General features: G+C 47.7%; 1 protein-coding gene across 30 annotated transcripts in view; it reads left to right on the top strand.

Moving 5' to 3' along the window:
* Positions 1 to 13,113, top strand: part of LOC127919796 (zinc finger protein 883-like) — an 18,619-nt gene extending 5,506 nt beyond the window's left edge. For 2 of the 30 annotated variants that reach the window (XM_052503635.1, XM_052503603.1), the window contains 3 exons: positions 8,055 to 8,267; positions 9,107 to 12,498; positions 12,579 to 13,113. In XM_052503635.1, coding sequence (XP_052359595.1) covers positions 8,055 to 8,267; positions 9,107 to 10,191 — 1,298 coding nt within the window. In that variant the 3' untranslated portion in view covers positions 10,192 to 12,498; positions 12,579 to 13,113. The remainder of the gene's footprint in view (positions 1 to 8,054; positions 8,268 to 9,106; positions 12,499 to 12,578) is intronic. The other 28 variants (XM_052503617.1, XM_052503631.1, XM_052503619.1 and 25 more) reach the window with 28 other exon arrangements.

The raw sequence follows: 13,113 nt of genomic DNA, 5'->3' as shown, positions 1-13,113 counted from the left end.
CTAAACCGTAAGGCTCTCAGAGGGTATTTGAGGTCTGCACAACGCATCACCGGGGCAACTACACTTCCCTGAACCGTAAGGCTCTCAGAGGGTAGTGCGGTCTGCACAACGCATCACCGGGGCAACTACACTTCCCTAAACCGTAAGGCTCTCCAGAGGGTATTGAGGTCTGCACAATGCATCACCGGGGGCAACTACACTTCCCTAAACCATAAGGCTCTCTAGAGGGTATTGAGGTCTGCACAACGCATCACCGGGGGCAACTACACTTCCCTAAACCGTAAGGCTCTCAGAGGGTATTGAGGTCTGCACAATGCATCACCGGGGGCAACTACACTTCCCTAAACCATAAGGCTCTCTAGAGGGTAGTGCGGTCTGCACAACGCATCACCGGGGGCAAACTACCTTCCCTCCAGGACACCTACACCACCCGATGTCACAGGAAGGCCAAAAATATCAAAGGACAACAACCACCTGAGCCACTGCTTGTTCACCCCGCTATCATCCAGAAGGCGAGGTCAGTACAGGTGCATCAAAGCTGGGACTGAGAGACTGAAAAACAGCTTCTATCTCAAGGCCATCCGACTGTTAAACAGCCATCACTAATATAAAGAGGCTGCTGCCAACATACAGACTCAAATCACTGACCACTTTAATAAATGGATGTAATAATGTTATCACTAGTCACTTTAAATAATGCCACTTTAATGTTTACATATCTTACATTACTCATCTCATATGTATATACTATATTTTATACCATCTATTGCATCTTTCCTATGCCGCACAGCCATCGCGCATCCATATATTCATAGATACATATTCTTATTCCATCCCCTTACATTGTGTGTGTGTATTAGGTAGTCGTTGTGAATTTGTTAGATTACTTGTTGGTTATTACTGCACTGTCGTAACTAGAAGCACAAGCATTTCGCTACACTCGCATTGACATCTGCTAACCATGTGTATGTGACAAATAAAATGTGATTTTATTTAAACCTATGAAACTACCCATTCATATACATTAATATACAATAAACCCATTAAACTACCCATTCATATACACATTAATATACAATAAACCTATTAAACTACCCATTCATATACACATTAATATACAATAAACCTATTAAACTACCCATTCATATACACATTAATATACAATAAACCCATTAAACTACCCATTCATATACACATTAATATACAATAAACCCATTAAACTACCCATTCATATACACACTAATATACAATAAACCTATTAAACTACCCATTCATATACACATTAATATACAATAAACCCATTAAACTACCCATTCATATACACATTAATATACATAAAACCCATTAAACTGCCCATTCATATACACGTTATTATACACAGCAACACGAAAAGCAAAACAAAATTATAAAAACAGACTCAGTAAACGGTCCCCTAACAACCATCTGAAAGGCCCTAGAAGGTCCCCTAACAACCGTCTGAAAGGCCCTAGAAGGTCCCCTAACAACCATCTGAAAGGCCCTAGAAGGTCCCCTAACAACCGTCTGAAAGGCCCTAGAGGGTCCCCCTAACAACCATCTGAAAGGCCCTAGAGGGTCCCCCTAACAACCATCTGAAAGGCCCTGGAGGGTCCCCTAACAACCATCTGAAAGGCACTAGAGGGTCCCCTAACAACCATCTGAAAGGCCCTAGAGGGTCCCCTAACAACCATCTGAAAGGCCCTAGATTCTAGGGCCTAGAAGGTCCCCCTAACAACTGTCTGAAAGGGCCTAGAAGGTCCCCTAACAACTGTCTGAAAGGCCCTAGAGGGTCCCCCTAACAACCATCTGAAAGGCCCTAGAGGGTCCCCTAACAACCGTCTGAAAGGCCCTAGAGGGTCCCCCTAGCAACCGTCTGAAAGGCCCTAGAGGGTCCCCTAGCAACCATCTGAAAGGCCCTAGAGGGTCCCCCTAACAACCATCTGGAAGGCCCTAGAAGGTCCCCTAACAACCATCTGAAAGGCCCTAGAAGGTCCCCTAACAACCGTCTGAAAGGCCCTAGAGGGTCCCCTAACAACCGTCTGAAAGGCCCTAGAGGGTCCCCCTAACAACCATCTGAAAGGCCCTAGAAGGTCCCCTAACAACCATCTGAAAGGCCCTAGAGGTCCCTAACAACCATCTGAAAGGCCCTAGAGGGTCCCCTAACAACCATCTGAAAGGCCCTAGAAGGTCCCCCTAACAACCATCTGAAAGGCCCTAGAGGGTCCCCCTAACAACCGTCTGAAAGGCCCTAGAGGGTCCCCTAAACAACCATCTGAAAGGCCCTAGAGGGTCCCCCTAACAACCATCTGAAAGGCCCTAGAAGGTCCCCCTAACAACCATCTGAAAGGCCCTAGAGGGTCCCCCTAACAACCATCTGAAAGGCCCTAGAAGGTCCCCTAACAACCGTCTGAAAGGCCCTAGAGGGTCCCCCTAACAACCGTCTGAAAGGCCCTAGAGGGTCCCCTAACAACCATCTGAAAAGCCCTAGAAGGTCCCCTAACAACCGTCTGAAATGCCCTAGAGGGTCCCCCTAACAGTCTGAAAGGACCTAGAGGGTCCCCCTAACAACCGTCTGAAAGGCCCTAGAGGGTCCCCTAACAGTCTGAAAGGCCCTAGAGGGTCCCCCTAACAACCATCTGAAAGGCCTAGAAGGTCCCCTAACAACCGTCTGAAAGGCCCTAGAGGGTCCCCCTAACAACCATCTGAAAGGCCCTAGAGGGTCCCCTAACAACCGTCTGAAAGGCACTAGAGGTCCCCTAACAACCGTCTGAAAGGCCCTAGAGGGTCCCCCTAACAACCATCTGAAAGGCCCTAGAGGGTCCCCTAACAACCATCTGAAAGGCCCTAGAGGGTCCCCTAACAGTCTGAAAGGCCCTAGAGGGTCCCCCCTAACAACCATCTGAAAGGCCCTAGAAGGTCCCCCTAACAACCGTCTGAAAGGCCCTAGAGGGTCCCCTAACAACCATCTGAAAGGCCCTAGAGGGTCCCCTAACAACCGTCTGAAAGGCACTAGAGGTCCCCTAACAACCGTCTGAAAGGCCCTAGAGGGTCCCCTAACAACCGTCTGAAAGGCCCTAGAGGGTCCCTAACAACCATCTGAAAGGCCCTAGAGGTCCCCTAACAACCATCTGAAAGGCCCTGAGGTCCCCAACAACCTTCTGAAAAAACTAGAAGGTCCCCTAACAACCGTCTGAAAGGCCTAGGGGATCCCCTAACAACCGTCTGAAAGGCCCTAGAGGGTCCCCTAACAACCCCGTACATCTAACAACCTTCTGAAAGGCCCTAGGTTAACAATGACAACCGGAAATGGCCTGAAAGGCCTAGAGGCCCCTAACAACCGTCTGAAAGGCCCTAGAGGGTCCCCGTTCTAACAACCGTCTGAAAGGCCTAGAAGGGTCCCCTAACAACCGTCTGAAAGGCCCTAGAAGGTCCCCTAACAACCTCTGAATGAATGTTGACTAGAAGAACAACCGTCTGAAATGCCCTAAGACCAGTCCCTAAGGAAAGGCCGATTCCCTAAAAAAAAAGGTCCCCCCCCCAACCTTCTGAAAGGCCTAGAAGGTCCCCTAACAACCTTCTTGAAAATATCCCCTAACAACCGTCTGAAAGGCCCTAGAGGGTCCCCCTAACAACCGTCTGAAAGGCCCTAGAGGGTCCCCTAACAACCATCTGAAAGGCCCTAGAGGCACCAATTCCTACCATTTTAAAGTGCATTGTAGATCATTCCACACTGAAGTACAAAAACAAACTAAAAGCAGATCTACCCAACTCGGGGGATCTCGAAAGGATATCCAGAGAGTTGCCATCTCTGAGCCCGGGTCCGGTAGCCCGTACATCTACAGGTTAACAATGAGGTAAGGTGGTACGGCGGAAATGCATGCAATGGGCCTTTTTATAGACAAAAAGAGCACAATGCATCTATGTACGAGACTTCAAGGTGGGCCAGCCTGCGTTCTGATACAAAATGCAACGTGTGCTGAACCTATCGGCCGTAATAAACCACATCCAATGACTTCAATAGTGGCAACTGCATTCAGATAGACAATATCCGCCAAGGTCAATATACCTGGAATGAATGTTGACTAAATTATTTGTTTTCTGCTATTTAATGAAAGACCAGTTCCTATAGAAGAAGCCGATTTAAAAAAAGAATAGTTTTTATTTATTTTGTAATATTATTAATTTCTTTGAACTAATTCATAAACATACTTTTTTTTTCTAAATATCGCTTTTCACCCATCCAGGTAGACAGTTATGTATATAGGCGGGGACACGATCACAGAGCACCATCCAAAGTACGTATACTATACGTATGCATAAATCATCAGATATTTAAAAATAAAAAAGTGATTTGGAAAATGTACATGTACTTGGTTTTACCTGCATTAAGTTTCAGTTCAACAAAGGCTTTCTGCAGAACAATGAAGACAGATTGAAGCTCTGACAGAGCCTGGTCAGCTGCGAAGGCAACAGCACACACCACAGTGTCATCTGCGTACAGGTGAACGCTACCATTTAAGATAGTGAGAGAGAGAAAAAAACAGACCAAGAATGGATCCCTCCGGAAACCCTTTGTTACGTCAGAACCTGATTTGACACCATCAGTAAATACACACTGTGTTCTGAGGGGTATCCTGCGAAGCAAGCTACTCTGGGTTTTCTAAAGCTAACCGGGCTTCAGTTAGCTTGACTTCCCTGCTCAGGCTTCATCCGTACTACGACGGTGGATATTTCTCTTCTGCCTGCCGCTAACTCCAGCAGAAGGATTCTGATTTCATTGGTCCTCAACATGGCTTGTCGAATTCTTCATTGAGACGATGCTGACACGTCAAATCCGTGGGCAAATCAGTGCCTTGTTCAAATTTGAGACGAAAATCATAATGAAGGAAAAGTAATGTTACGGATTCAGCAGGCGGAGGTGTGAAATAAGCGTTTAGAAGTATCTTCTTCATTGTTTTACTTTGCTGTGTTGATTCTGATTGTTAAAATAAATTATAATAATAATAAATGCTTATTTTAGTTTCTAAATGCATTCTGTCATTACTAAATCATGTGATAGGTTTTTTTTTATTGTAAAAATAAATAAAAATCACACACAAACATTGAATTAATAACATATTTCGGTTCAGACTATTCATTCAGGATAGTGTTGGGCAGGTTAGTTCTGAAGGATTCATTCAGGATAGAGTTGGCCTGAGGTTAGTTCTGAAGGAATAATTCAGGATAGAGTTGGCCTGAGGTCAGTTGGTGAAGGATTCATTCAGGATAGAGATGGCCTGAGGTCAGTTGGTGAAGGATTCATTCAGGATAGAGTTGGCCTGAGGTCAGTTGGTGAAGGATTCATTCAGGATAGAGTTGGCCTGAGGTCAGTTGGTGAAGGATTCATTCAGGATAGAGTTGGCCTGAGGTTAGTTCTGAAGGATTCATTCAGGATAGAGTTGGCCTGCCCGGGAGCAGGTTAGTTCTGAAGGATTCATTCAGGATAGAGTTGGCCTGAGGTTAGTTGGTGAAGGATTCATTCAGGATAGAGTTGGCCTGAGGTTAGTTGGTGAAGGATTCATTCAGGATAGAGTTGGCCTGAGGTCAGTTGTGAAGGATTCATTCAGGATAAAGTTGGCCTGCCCGGGAGCAGGTCAGTTCTGAAGGATTCATTCAGGATAGAGTTGGCCTGAGGTTAGTTCGTGAAGGATTCATTCAGGATAGAGTTGGCCTGAGGTTAGTTGGTGAAGGATTCATTCAGGATAGAGTTGGCCTGAGGTTAGTTGGTGAAGGATTCATTCAGGATAGAGTTGGCCTGAGGTTAGTTGGTGAAGGATTCATTCAGGATAGAGTTGGCCTGAGGTCAGTTGGTGAAGGATTCATTCAGGATAGAGTTGGCCTGAGGTTAGTTGGTGAAGGATTCATTCAGGATAGAGTTGGCCTGAGGTTAGTTGGTGAAGGATTCATTCAGGATAGAGTTGGCCTGAGGTCAGTTGGTGAAGGATTCATTCAGGATAGAGTTGGCCTGAGGTCAGTTGGTGAAGGATTCATTCAGGATAGAGTTGGCCTGAGGTTAGTTGGTGAAAGATTCATTCAGGATAGAGTTGGCCTGAGGTTAGTTGGTGAAGGATTCATTCAGGATAAAGTTGGCCTGCCCGGGAGCAGGTCAGTTCTGAAGGATTCATTCAGGATAGAGTTGGCCTGAGGTTAGTTGGTGAAAGATTCATTCAGGATAGAGTTGGCCTGAGGTTAGTTGGTGAAAGATTCATTCAGGATAGAGTTGGCCTGAGGTCAGTTGGTGAAGGATTCATTCAGGATAGAGTTGGCCTGAGGTTAGTTGGTGAAGGATTCATTCAGGATAGAGTTGGCCTGAGGTTAGTTGGTGAAGGATTCATTCAGGATAGAGTTGGCCTGAGGTCAGTTGGTGAAGGATTCATTCAGGATAGAGTTGGCCTGAGTTAGTTGGTGAAGGATTCATTCAGGATAGAGTTGGCCTGAGGTTAGTTGGTGAAGGATTCATTCAGGATAGAGTTGGCCTGAGGTTAGTTGGTGAAGGATTCGCTGCCATAGAAATGTAACTGACTAAAAGGTGAGCCACATTCATATGACTTTTAAATCCTTTTCAAACCAGCTCCATGCAGCCTGGTCCAGGTCTCAGAATAAGTTGTGTAGTATTTAGTAGTATTTATTGGGATCCTCAATTAGCCCCACTTTCTGGGGTCAAAACAGGAAATAAAACACAACAAATAAAATACATGATATCCATAAAATATACATAACACTACATACTCTCCTGCCTCTGCCTCACGCTTCAGAAACAGGAGATCTGTCCTATGAGCCGTTCTGGTTTGTTCAGACCAAGGCTTGTGGAAGGCTACTTACCGACATACAGTGCATTCGCTAAGTATTCAGACCACTTGACTTTCCCCACATTTTGTTACACTACAGCTTTATTCTAAAATAGATTAAACAAATTTAAAACATCCTCATCAATCTACACACAACACCCCATAATGACGAAGCAAAAACAGGTTTTCAGAAATGTTTGCAAATATATTAAAAATGAAAACAGAGACTGGTGACAGAGACAGGTGCATCCTGTTTCCATTGATCATCCTTGATGTTTCTTCATCTTGATTGGAGTCCACCTGTGGTAAATGTAATTGATTGGACATGATTTGGAAAGGCACACACCTGACTATATAAGGTCCCACAGTTGACAGTGCATGTCAGAGCAAAAACCAAGCCATGAGGTCGAAGGAATTGTCCTTAGAGCTCAGAGACAGGACTGTGTCACGACACAGATATGGGGAAGGGTTTCCTAGAGCTGGCCACCTTGCCAAACTGAGCAATCGGGGAGAAGGGCCTTGGTCACGGAGGTGACCAAGAACCCGATGGTCACTCTGTCAGAGCTCCAGAGTTCCTCTGTGGCGATGGGAGAACCTTCCACAAGGACAACCATCTTTGCAGCACTCCACCAATCAGGCCTTTATGGACTTAGACCGTGAGAAACAAGATTATCTGGTCTGATGAAACTAAGATTGAACTCTTTGGCCTGAATGCCAAAGAGGAAACCTGGCGCCATCCCTATGGTGAAGCATGGTGGTGGCAGCATTATGCTGTGGGGATGTTTTTCAGCAGCCAGGATTGGGAGACTAGTCAGGATCGAGGAAAAGATGAACGGAGCAAAGTACAGGGAGATCCTTGATGAAAACCTGCTCCAGAGTACTCAGGACCTCAGACTGGGGCGAAGGTTCGCCTTCCAACAGGACAACGACCTTAAGCACACAGCCAAGACAACACAGGAGTGGCTTCGGGACAAGTCTCTGAATGTCCTTGAGTGGCCCAGCCAGAGCCCGGACTTGAATATCCCAGTAATCGCTGATCAGAACATACATCTAAGAGGAGGAGGAAGGTGTGGGTAGGACCAACTCAGATCAGAATATATATTTAGGAGAAGTCAACTATCCTTTCTACCTTTTTAGATACCGATGCATAGTATAGCATATAAAATAGAAAACAAGTGTTTAATCCCTGTAATGTTGCCATTAAAACAGGAGAGGGTGCCAGCTCTGACCCAGACAGCCTTGGGGACCCTGACCCGGAGAGACCGTACCTCTGCTCCCAGTGCGGCAAGCGGTTTACTGCAGCCAGCAGTTTGAAGATACACACGATGACCCACAGCGGAGAGAAACCCCACCATTGTTCCGTTTGCGGGAAGGCCTTCTTGCGATCCTATGACCTGAGACGACACCAGGTGGTTCACAAAGGTGAGAGAAACACCCATACCCTGATGTTAAACTATTTGATTGACTATGGTGCAGGTACACTATTGTGTAACACAATGAATTTGAAGATGATCTCCACTGTTTGCTTGTTGCTATCCAGACAGCTTAAAAAAATAGCTGCCAACATTCCATTAAAACAATGCAGTCAATCCACAGCCATACACTTTCTGACAACAGTTGTTGATAGGACTTAGACAAGTTGTAAAATGCAAGTACTGATATTGTATCGTATAAAAACACTCACTGCTTTCCAAGAGAGCACACATTGAGACATTGTGGGTTTGTTTACATATATTTTAGAGGCTAATTATACGGAAAATGTGTTTAAAACCTGTATAAACTGTATTTATAATTATATGACCAATATTTTAGGTCGACTAATTCTATTACCCAATTTCTGATGCATCACATGCCTTTTATTTCCCTGCGTCAGTTAAAGCAGGAAATGCATCACCTACTGCCATTCATTCCAATTAGACTGGGTTGGATTTCTCCCTGACCAAGATGGCTGCCATTTTCAGACCATTATGGAACTTTGAGGGTTCACAACACAGCCCCTCTAGTAATTGAGTAGGATCTCTATGGGTGCAGGTACATGGTATTGTAGCACATTTGGGGTGTACCTCCGACCAGTATGCAAAATGGGTCCAGGAGACTGTCAACCCAACAGTGATCTGAACCGCTTGACGAGGTTGCTAGGTGTTGGGTCGCTATAGTATTTTACTATATGTACAGTATACTGTTAAGCATGCAAGTGATGCTGTTCTCTCCTCTCTGTCCTAGCAGCGTCTCTAACCCCTATAATGTTGTCATTGAAACAGGAGAGGTTGCCAGATCTGACACAGACATCTCTGAGAAGCACCACCGCTGCTCCGAGTGCGGAAAGAGGTTCCTCACAAAGACGCGGCTGAACAGACATGCGCTGATTCACAGCGGAGAGAAACCACATCAGTGCTCTGTCTGCGGGAAGTGTTTCTTACGACCCGACGACCTGAGGAGACACATGACCATCCACACCGGAGAGAAAACCAAGCACGTCTGCCATCCGTGTGGGAAGACCTTCACCTTGCTACGGCACCTCAAGATCCACCAGCGAGTCCATACGGGAGAGAAACCATACCACTGCTCCAAGTGTGCGGAGAGTTTCGCCCACCTGTTGGAGTATAGGAAGCACAGACAGACCCACCGTATCGAGAAGCCATACCACTGTGATGACTGTGGCAAGATGTTCTCCCACTTCAGAACCCTCAAGGTTCATCGTCTGATCCACACAGGAGAGAACCTCCACCACTGCTCCTACTGCGGGAAGGGCTTCACGATCAGAGGGAACCTCAACACCCACCTACTGACCCACACCAAGGAGAAACCGCATCAGTGCTCCATCTGCGGACAACGCTTCGCCAGATCCCAGTGCCTGAAAAAACACAAGCTCAAGAAGTTACACATGGAAGAGGTCCTCTACCACATCTGCGACTGCGGTAAGAGCTTCACGGATGTAGAGAAGCTGCAGACGCATGCAAGGACGCACTTGAAGAACCTTGAGAAGAGGTTCTGCTGCTCGTACTGCGGTCGGACGTTCGTACGGGCTGGTGACCTTCAAAGCCACCAGAGAACACACACTGGAGAGAAACCGTACGTCTGCACTATATGCGGGACCCGTTTCGCTCAGTCTGGGAACCTGAGAGTGCACCAGATCACGCACACTAAAGAGAGGCCGTACTCTTGTACTGTCTGTGATAAGGGGTTCACCACACCGGGGAGTCTGAAGGTGCACATGAGGCTCCATACAGGGGAGAAGCCGTATGTCTGTAGCCTGTGTGGGAAAGGGTTCCATGTACCCAAATTGCTGAAGAAACACCAGGAGCATCACACAAGCGAGATGACAGCCTCCTTGGACATGACATAGGAAAAGCCTACAATTTGTCTGGAGGACTTTTATTTTGGAAAACACATGTCGTCAATGAGACCAGTGGCCAGTACTTTAGTCACTGAGGCCTATCCTTTCTCAATTCATCTCTCCTCGATTATCTTGCATCCTCAACTGTATTGGAGGAGAATATCTAAAGTCCCTCCCCTCAGACCTTCTCCTCCAATGAGTTTTGAGAAGAAGCTGAGGAGAGAGAATGCAAAAACTCGAGGACTGATGAATTGAGAAAAAATCCAGGTTTCTCTGCTGCTCTCATTAACACTAGCATCGCTGGGCCTCGGGCACGTACCAGTGGAAGGTCTACATTTGAAACAGTCGAAAAATCCATTTAAGGACATGGGTTTTCAAAATAAAAGTAATCTGAAATTGCGCTCCACATGTGCTTTTCAACGTCTCACTAGTCATGACTGAATTTGTAGTGCTTCATTTAGTGATACAGCCTTCATAAAGCTTCTCTAGGTTAACGCCATATATGAAGACAGTAATGATATATATAATGATGTGTTACATCGTGTTGCCCTCTTTAGGTAGCCTAGTGGTGAGAGCATTGGGCCAGTAACTGAAAGGTTGCTAGATCGAATCCCTGAGCGGACAAGGTACAAATCTGTCATTCTGCCCCTGAGCAAGGCAGTTAACCCACGGTTCCCCTGAGCAAGGCAGTTAACCCACGGTTCCCCTGAGCAAGGCAGTTAACCCACGGTTCCCCTGAGCAAGGCAGTTAACCCACGGTTCCCCTGAGCAAGGCAGTTAAACCCACGGTTCCCCTGAGCAAGGCAGTTAACCCACTGTTCCCCTGAGCAAGGCAGTTAACCCACTGTTCCCTTGAGCAAGGCAGTTAACCCACTGTTCCCCTGAGCAAGGCAGTTAACCCACGGTTCCCCTGAGCAAGGCAGTTAACCCACTGTTCCCCTGAGCAAGGCAGTTAACCCACTGTTCCCCTGAGCAAGGCAGTTAACCCACTGTTCCCCTGAGCAAGGCAGTTAACCCACTGTTCCCCTGAGCAAGGCAGTTAACCCACTGTTCCCTTGAGCAAGGCAGTTAACCCACTATTCCCCTGAGCAAGGCAGTTAACCCACTGTTCCCCTGAGAAAGGCAGTTAACCCACTGTTCCCCTGAGAAAGGCAGTTAACCCACTGTTCCCCTGAGAAAGGCAGTTAACCCACTGTTCCCCTGAGCAAGGCAGTTAACCCACTGTTCCCTGGGCGCCGTGGATGTCGATTAAGGCAGCTCCTCCACACCTCTCTGATTCAGGGGTTGGGTTAAATGCAGAAGACACATTTCAGTTGAAGGCATTCAGTTGTACAGCTGACTAGGTATCCCCCCTTTCCATTATTGCCATCGTGGTTATTATTTGACCCTGCTGGTCATCTATGAACGATCTGGCCTTAATGGTCACATGGACTCTTAAATCTCTATCCGGCACAGCCAGAAGAGGTCTGGTCACGCCTCGGCGCCTGGTTCCTCTCTACCCAACACAGCCAGAAGAGGTCTGGTCACGCCTCGGCGCCTGGTTCCTCTCTACCCAACACAGCCAGAAGAGGTCTGGTCACGCCTCGGCGCCTGGTTCCTCTCTACCCAACACAGCCAGAAGAGGTCAGGTCACCCATCAGAGCCCTGCTTCCTCTCTACCCAACACAGCCAGAAGAGGTCTGGTCACCCATCAGAGCCCTGCTTCCTCTCTACCCAACACAGCCAGAAGAGGTCTGGTCACGCCTCGGCGCCTGGTTCCTCTCTACCCAACACAGCCAGAAGAGGTCTGGTCACCCATCATAGCCCTGCTTCCTCTCTACCCGACACAGCCAGAAGAGGTCTGGTCACGCCTCGGCGCCTGGTTCCTCTCTACCCAACACAGCCAGAAGAGGTCAGGTCACGCCTCGGCGCCTGGTTCCTCTCTACCCAACACAGCCAGAAGAGGTCAGGTCATGCCTCGGCGCCTGGTTCCTCTCTACCCAACACAGCCAGAAGAGGTCAGGTCACGCCTCGGCGCCTGGTTCCTCTCTACCCGACACAGCCAGAAGAGGTCAGGTCACGCCTCGGCGCCTGGTTCCTCTCTACCCAACACAGCCAGAAGAGGTCAGGTCACGCCTCGGCGGCTGGTTCCTCTCTACCCGACACAGCCAGAAGAGGTCTGGTCACGCCTCGGCGCCTGGTTCCTCTCTACCCGACACAGCCAGAAGAGGTCAGGTCACGCCTCAGAGCCCTGGTTCCTCTCTACCCGACACAGCCAGAAGAGGTCAGGTCACGCCTCGGCGCCTGGTTCCTCTCTACCCGACACAGCCAGAAGAGGTCTGGTCACCCATCAGAGCCCTGCCTGCCAGAAGAGGTTCCGCCTCGCCTGGTTCCTCTACCCGACACAGCCAGAAGAGGTCTGGTCACGCCTCAGCGCCTGGTTCCTCTCTACCCGACACAGCCAGAAGAGGTCTGGTCACGCCTCGGCGCCTGGTTCCTCTCTACCCGACACAGCCAGAAGAGGACCAATCAGAGCCTGCTTCCTCTCTAGGTTTCTGCCTTTCTAGGGAGCTTTTCCTACTCCCTTTGATTCTGCCTCTGCATTGCTTGTTCTTTGTGGTTTTAGGCAGGGTATCTGCAGGGCACTTTGTGGTTTTAGGCAGGGTATCTGCAGGGCACTTTGTGGTTTTAGGCAGGGTATCTGCAGGGCACTTTGTGGTTTTAGGCAGGGTTTATTCCAACTGAAATAGTCAAAATACTTTACTCAACATTGGGTGCTGGAGCTTTTTGATGTTGACCACATGCCCCCAAAGGGTCAGAGTTCAGCCCTGGACAAGAGCACTTTGTGGCACCTGCTGATGTGAAAAAGGGCTTAATAACATACACATGATTTGATGTGACACAATGTGACCTTGTCAGTAAATGTTATGACAATAAACGCCAACTGCGTGA

This window comes from Oncorhynchus keta, unplaced genomic scaffold (genome assembly GCF_023373465.1).
Source record: "Oncorhynchus keta strain PuntledgeMale-10-30-2019 unplaced genomic scaffold, Oket_V2 Un_contig_17534_pilon_pilon, whole genome shotgun sequence".
NCBI classification, from domain to species: domain Eukaryota; kingdom Metazoa; phylum Chordata; class Actinopteri; order Salmoniformes; family Salmonidae; genus Oncorhynchus; species Oncorhynchus keta.
This window is presented reverse-complemented; position numbering and strand designations above follow the sequence as displayed.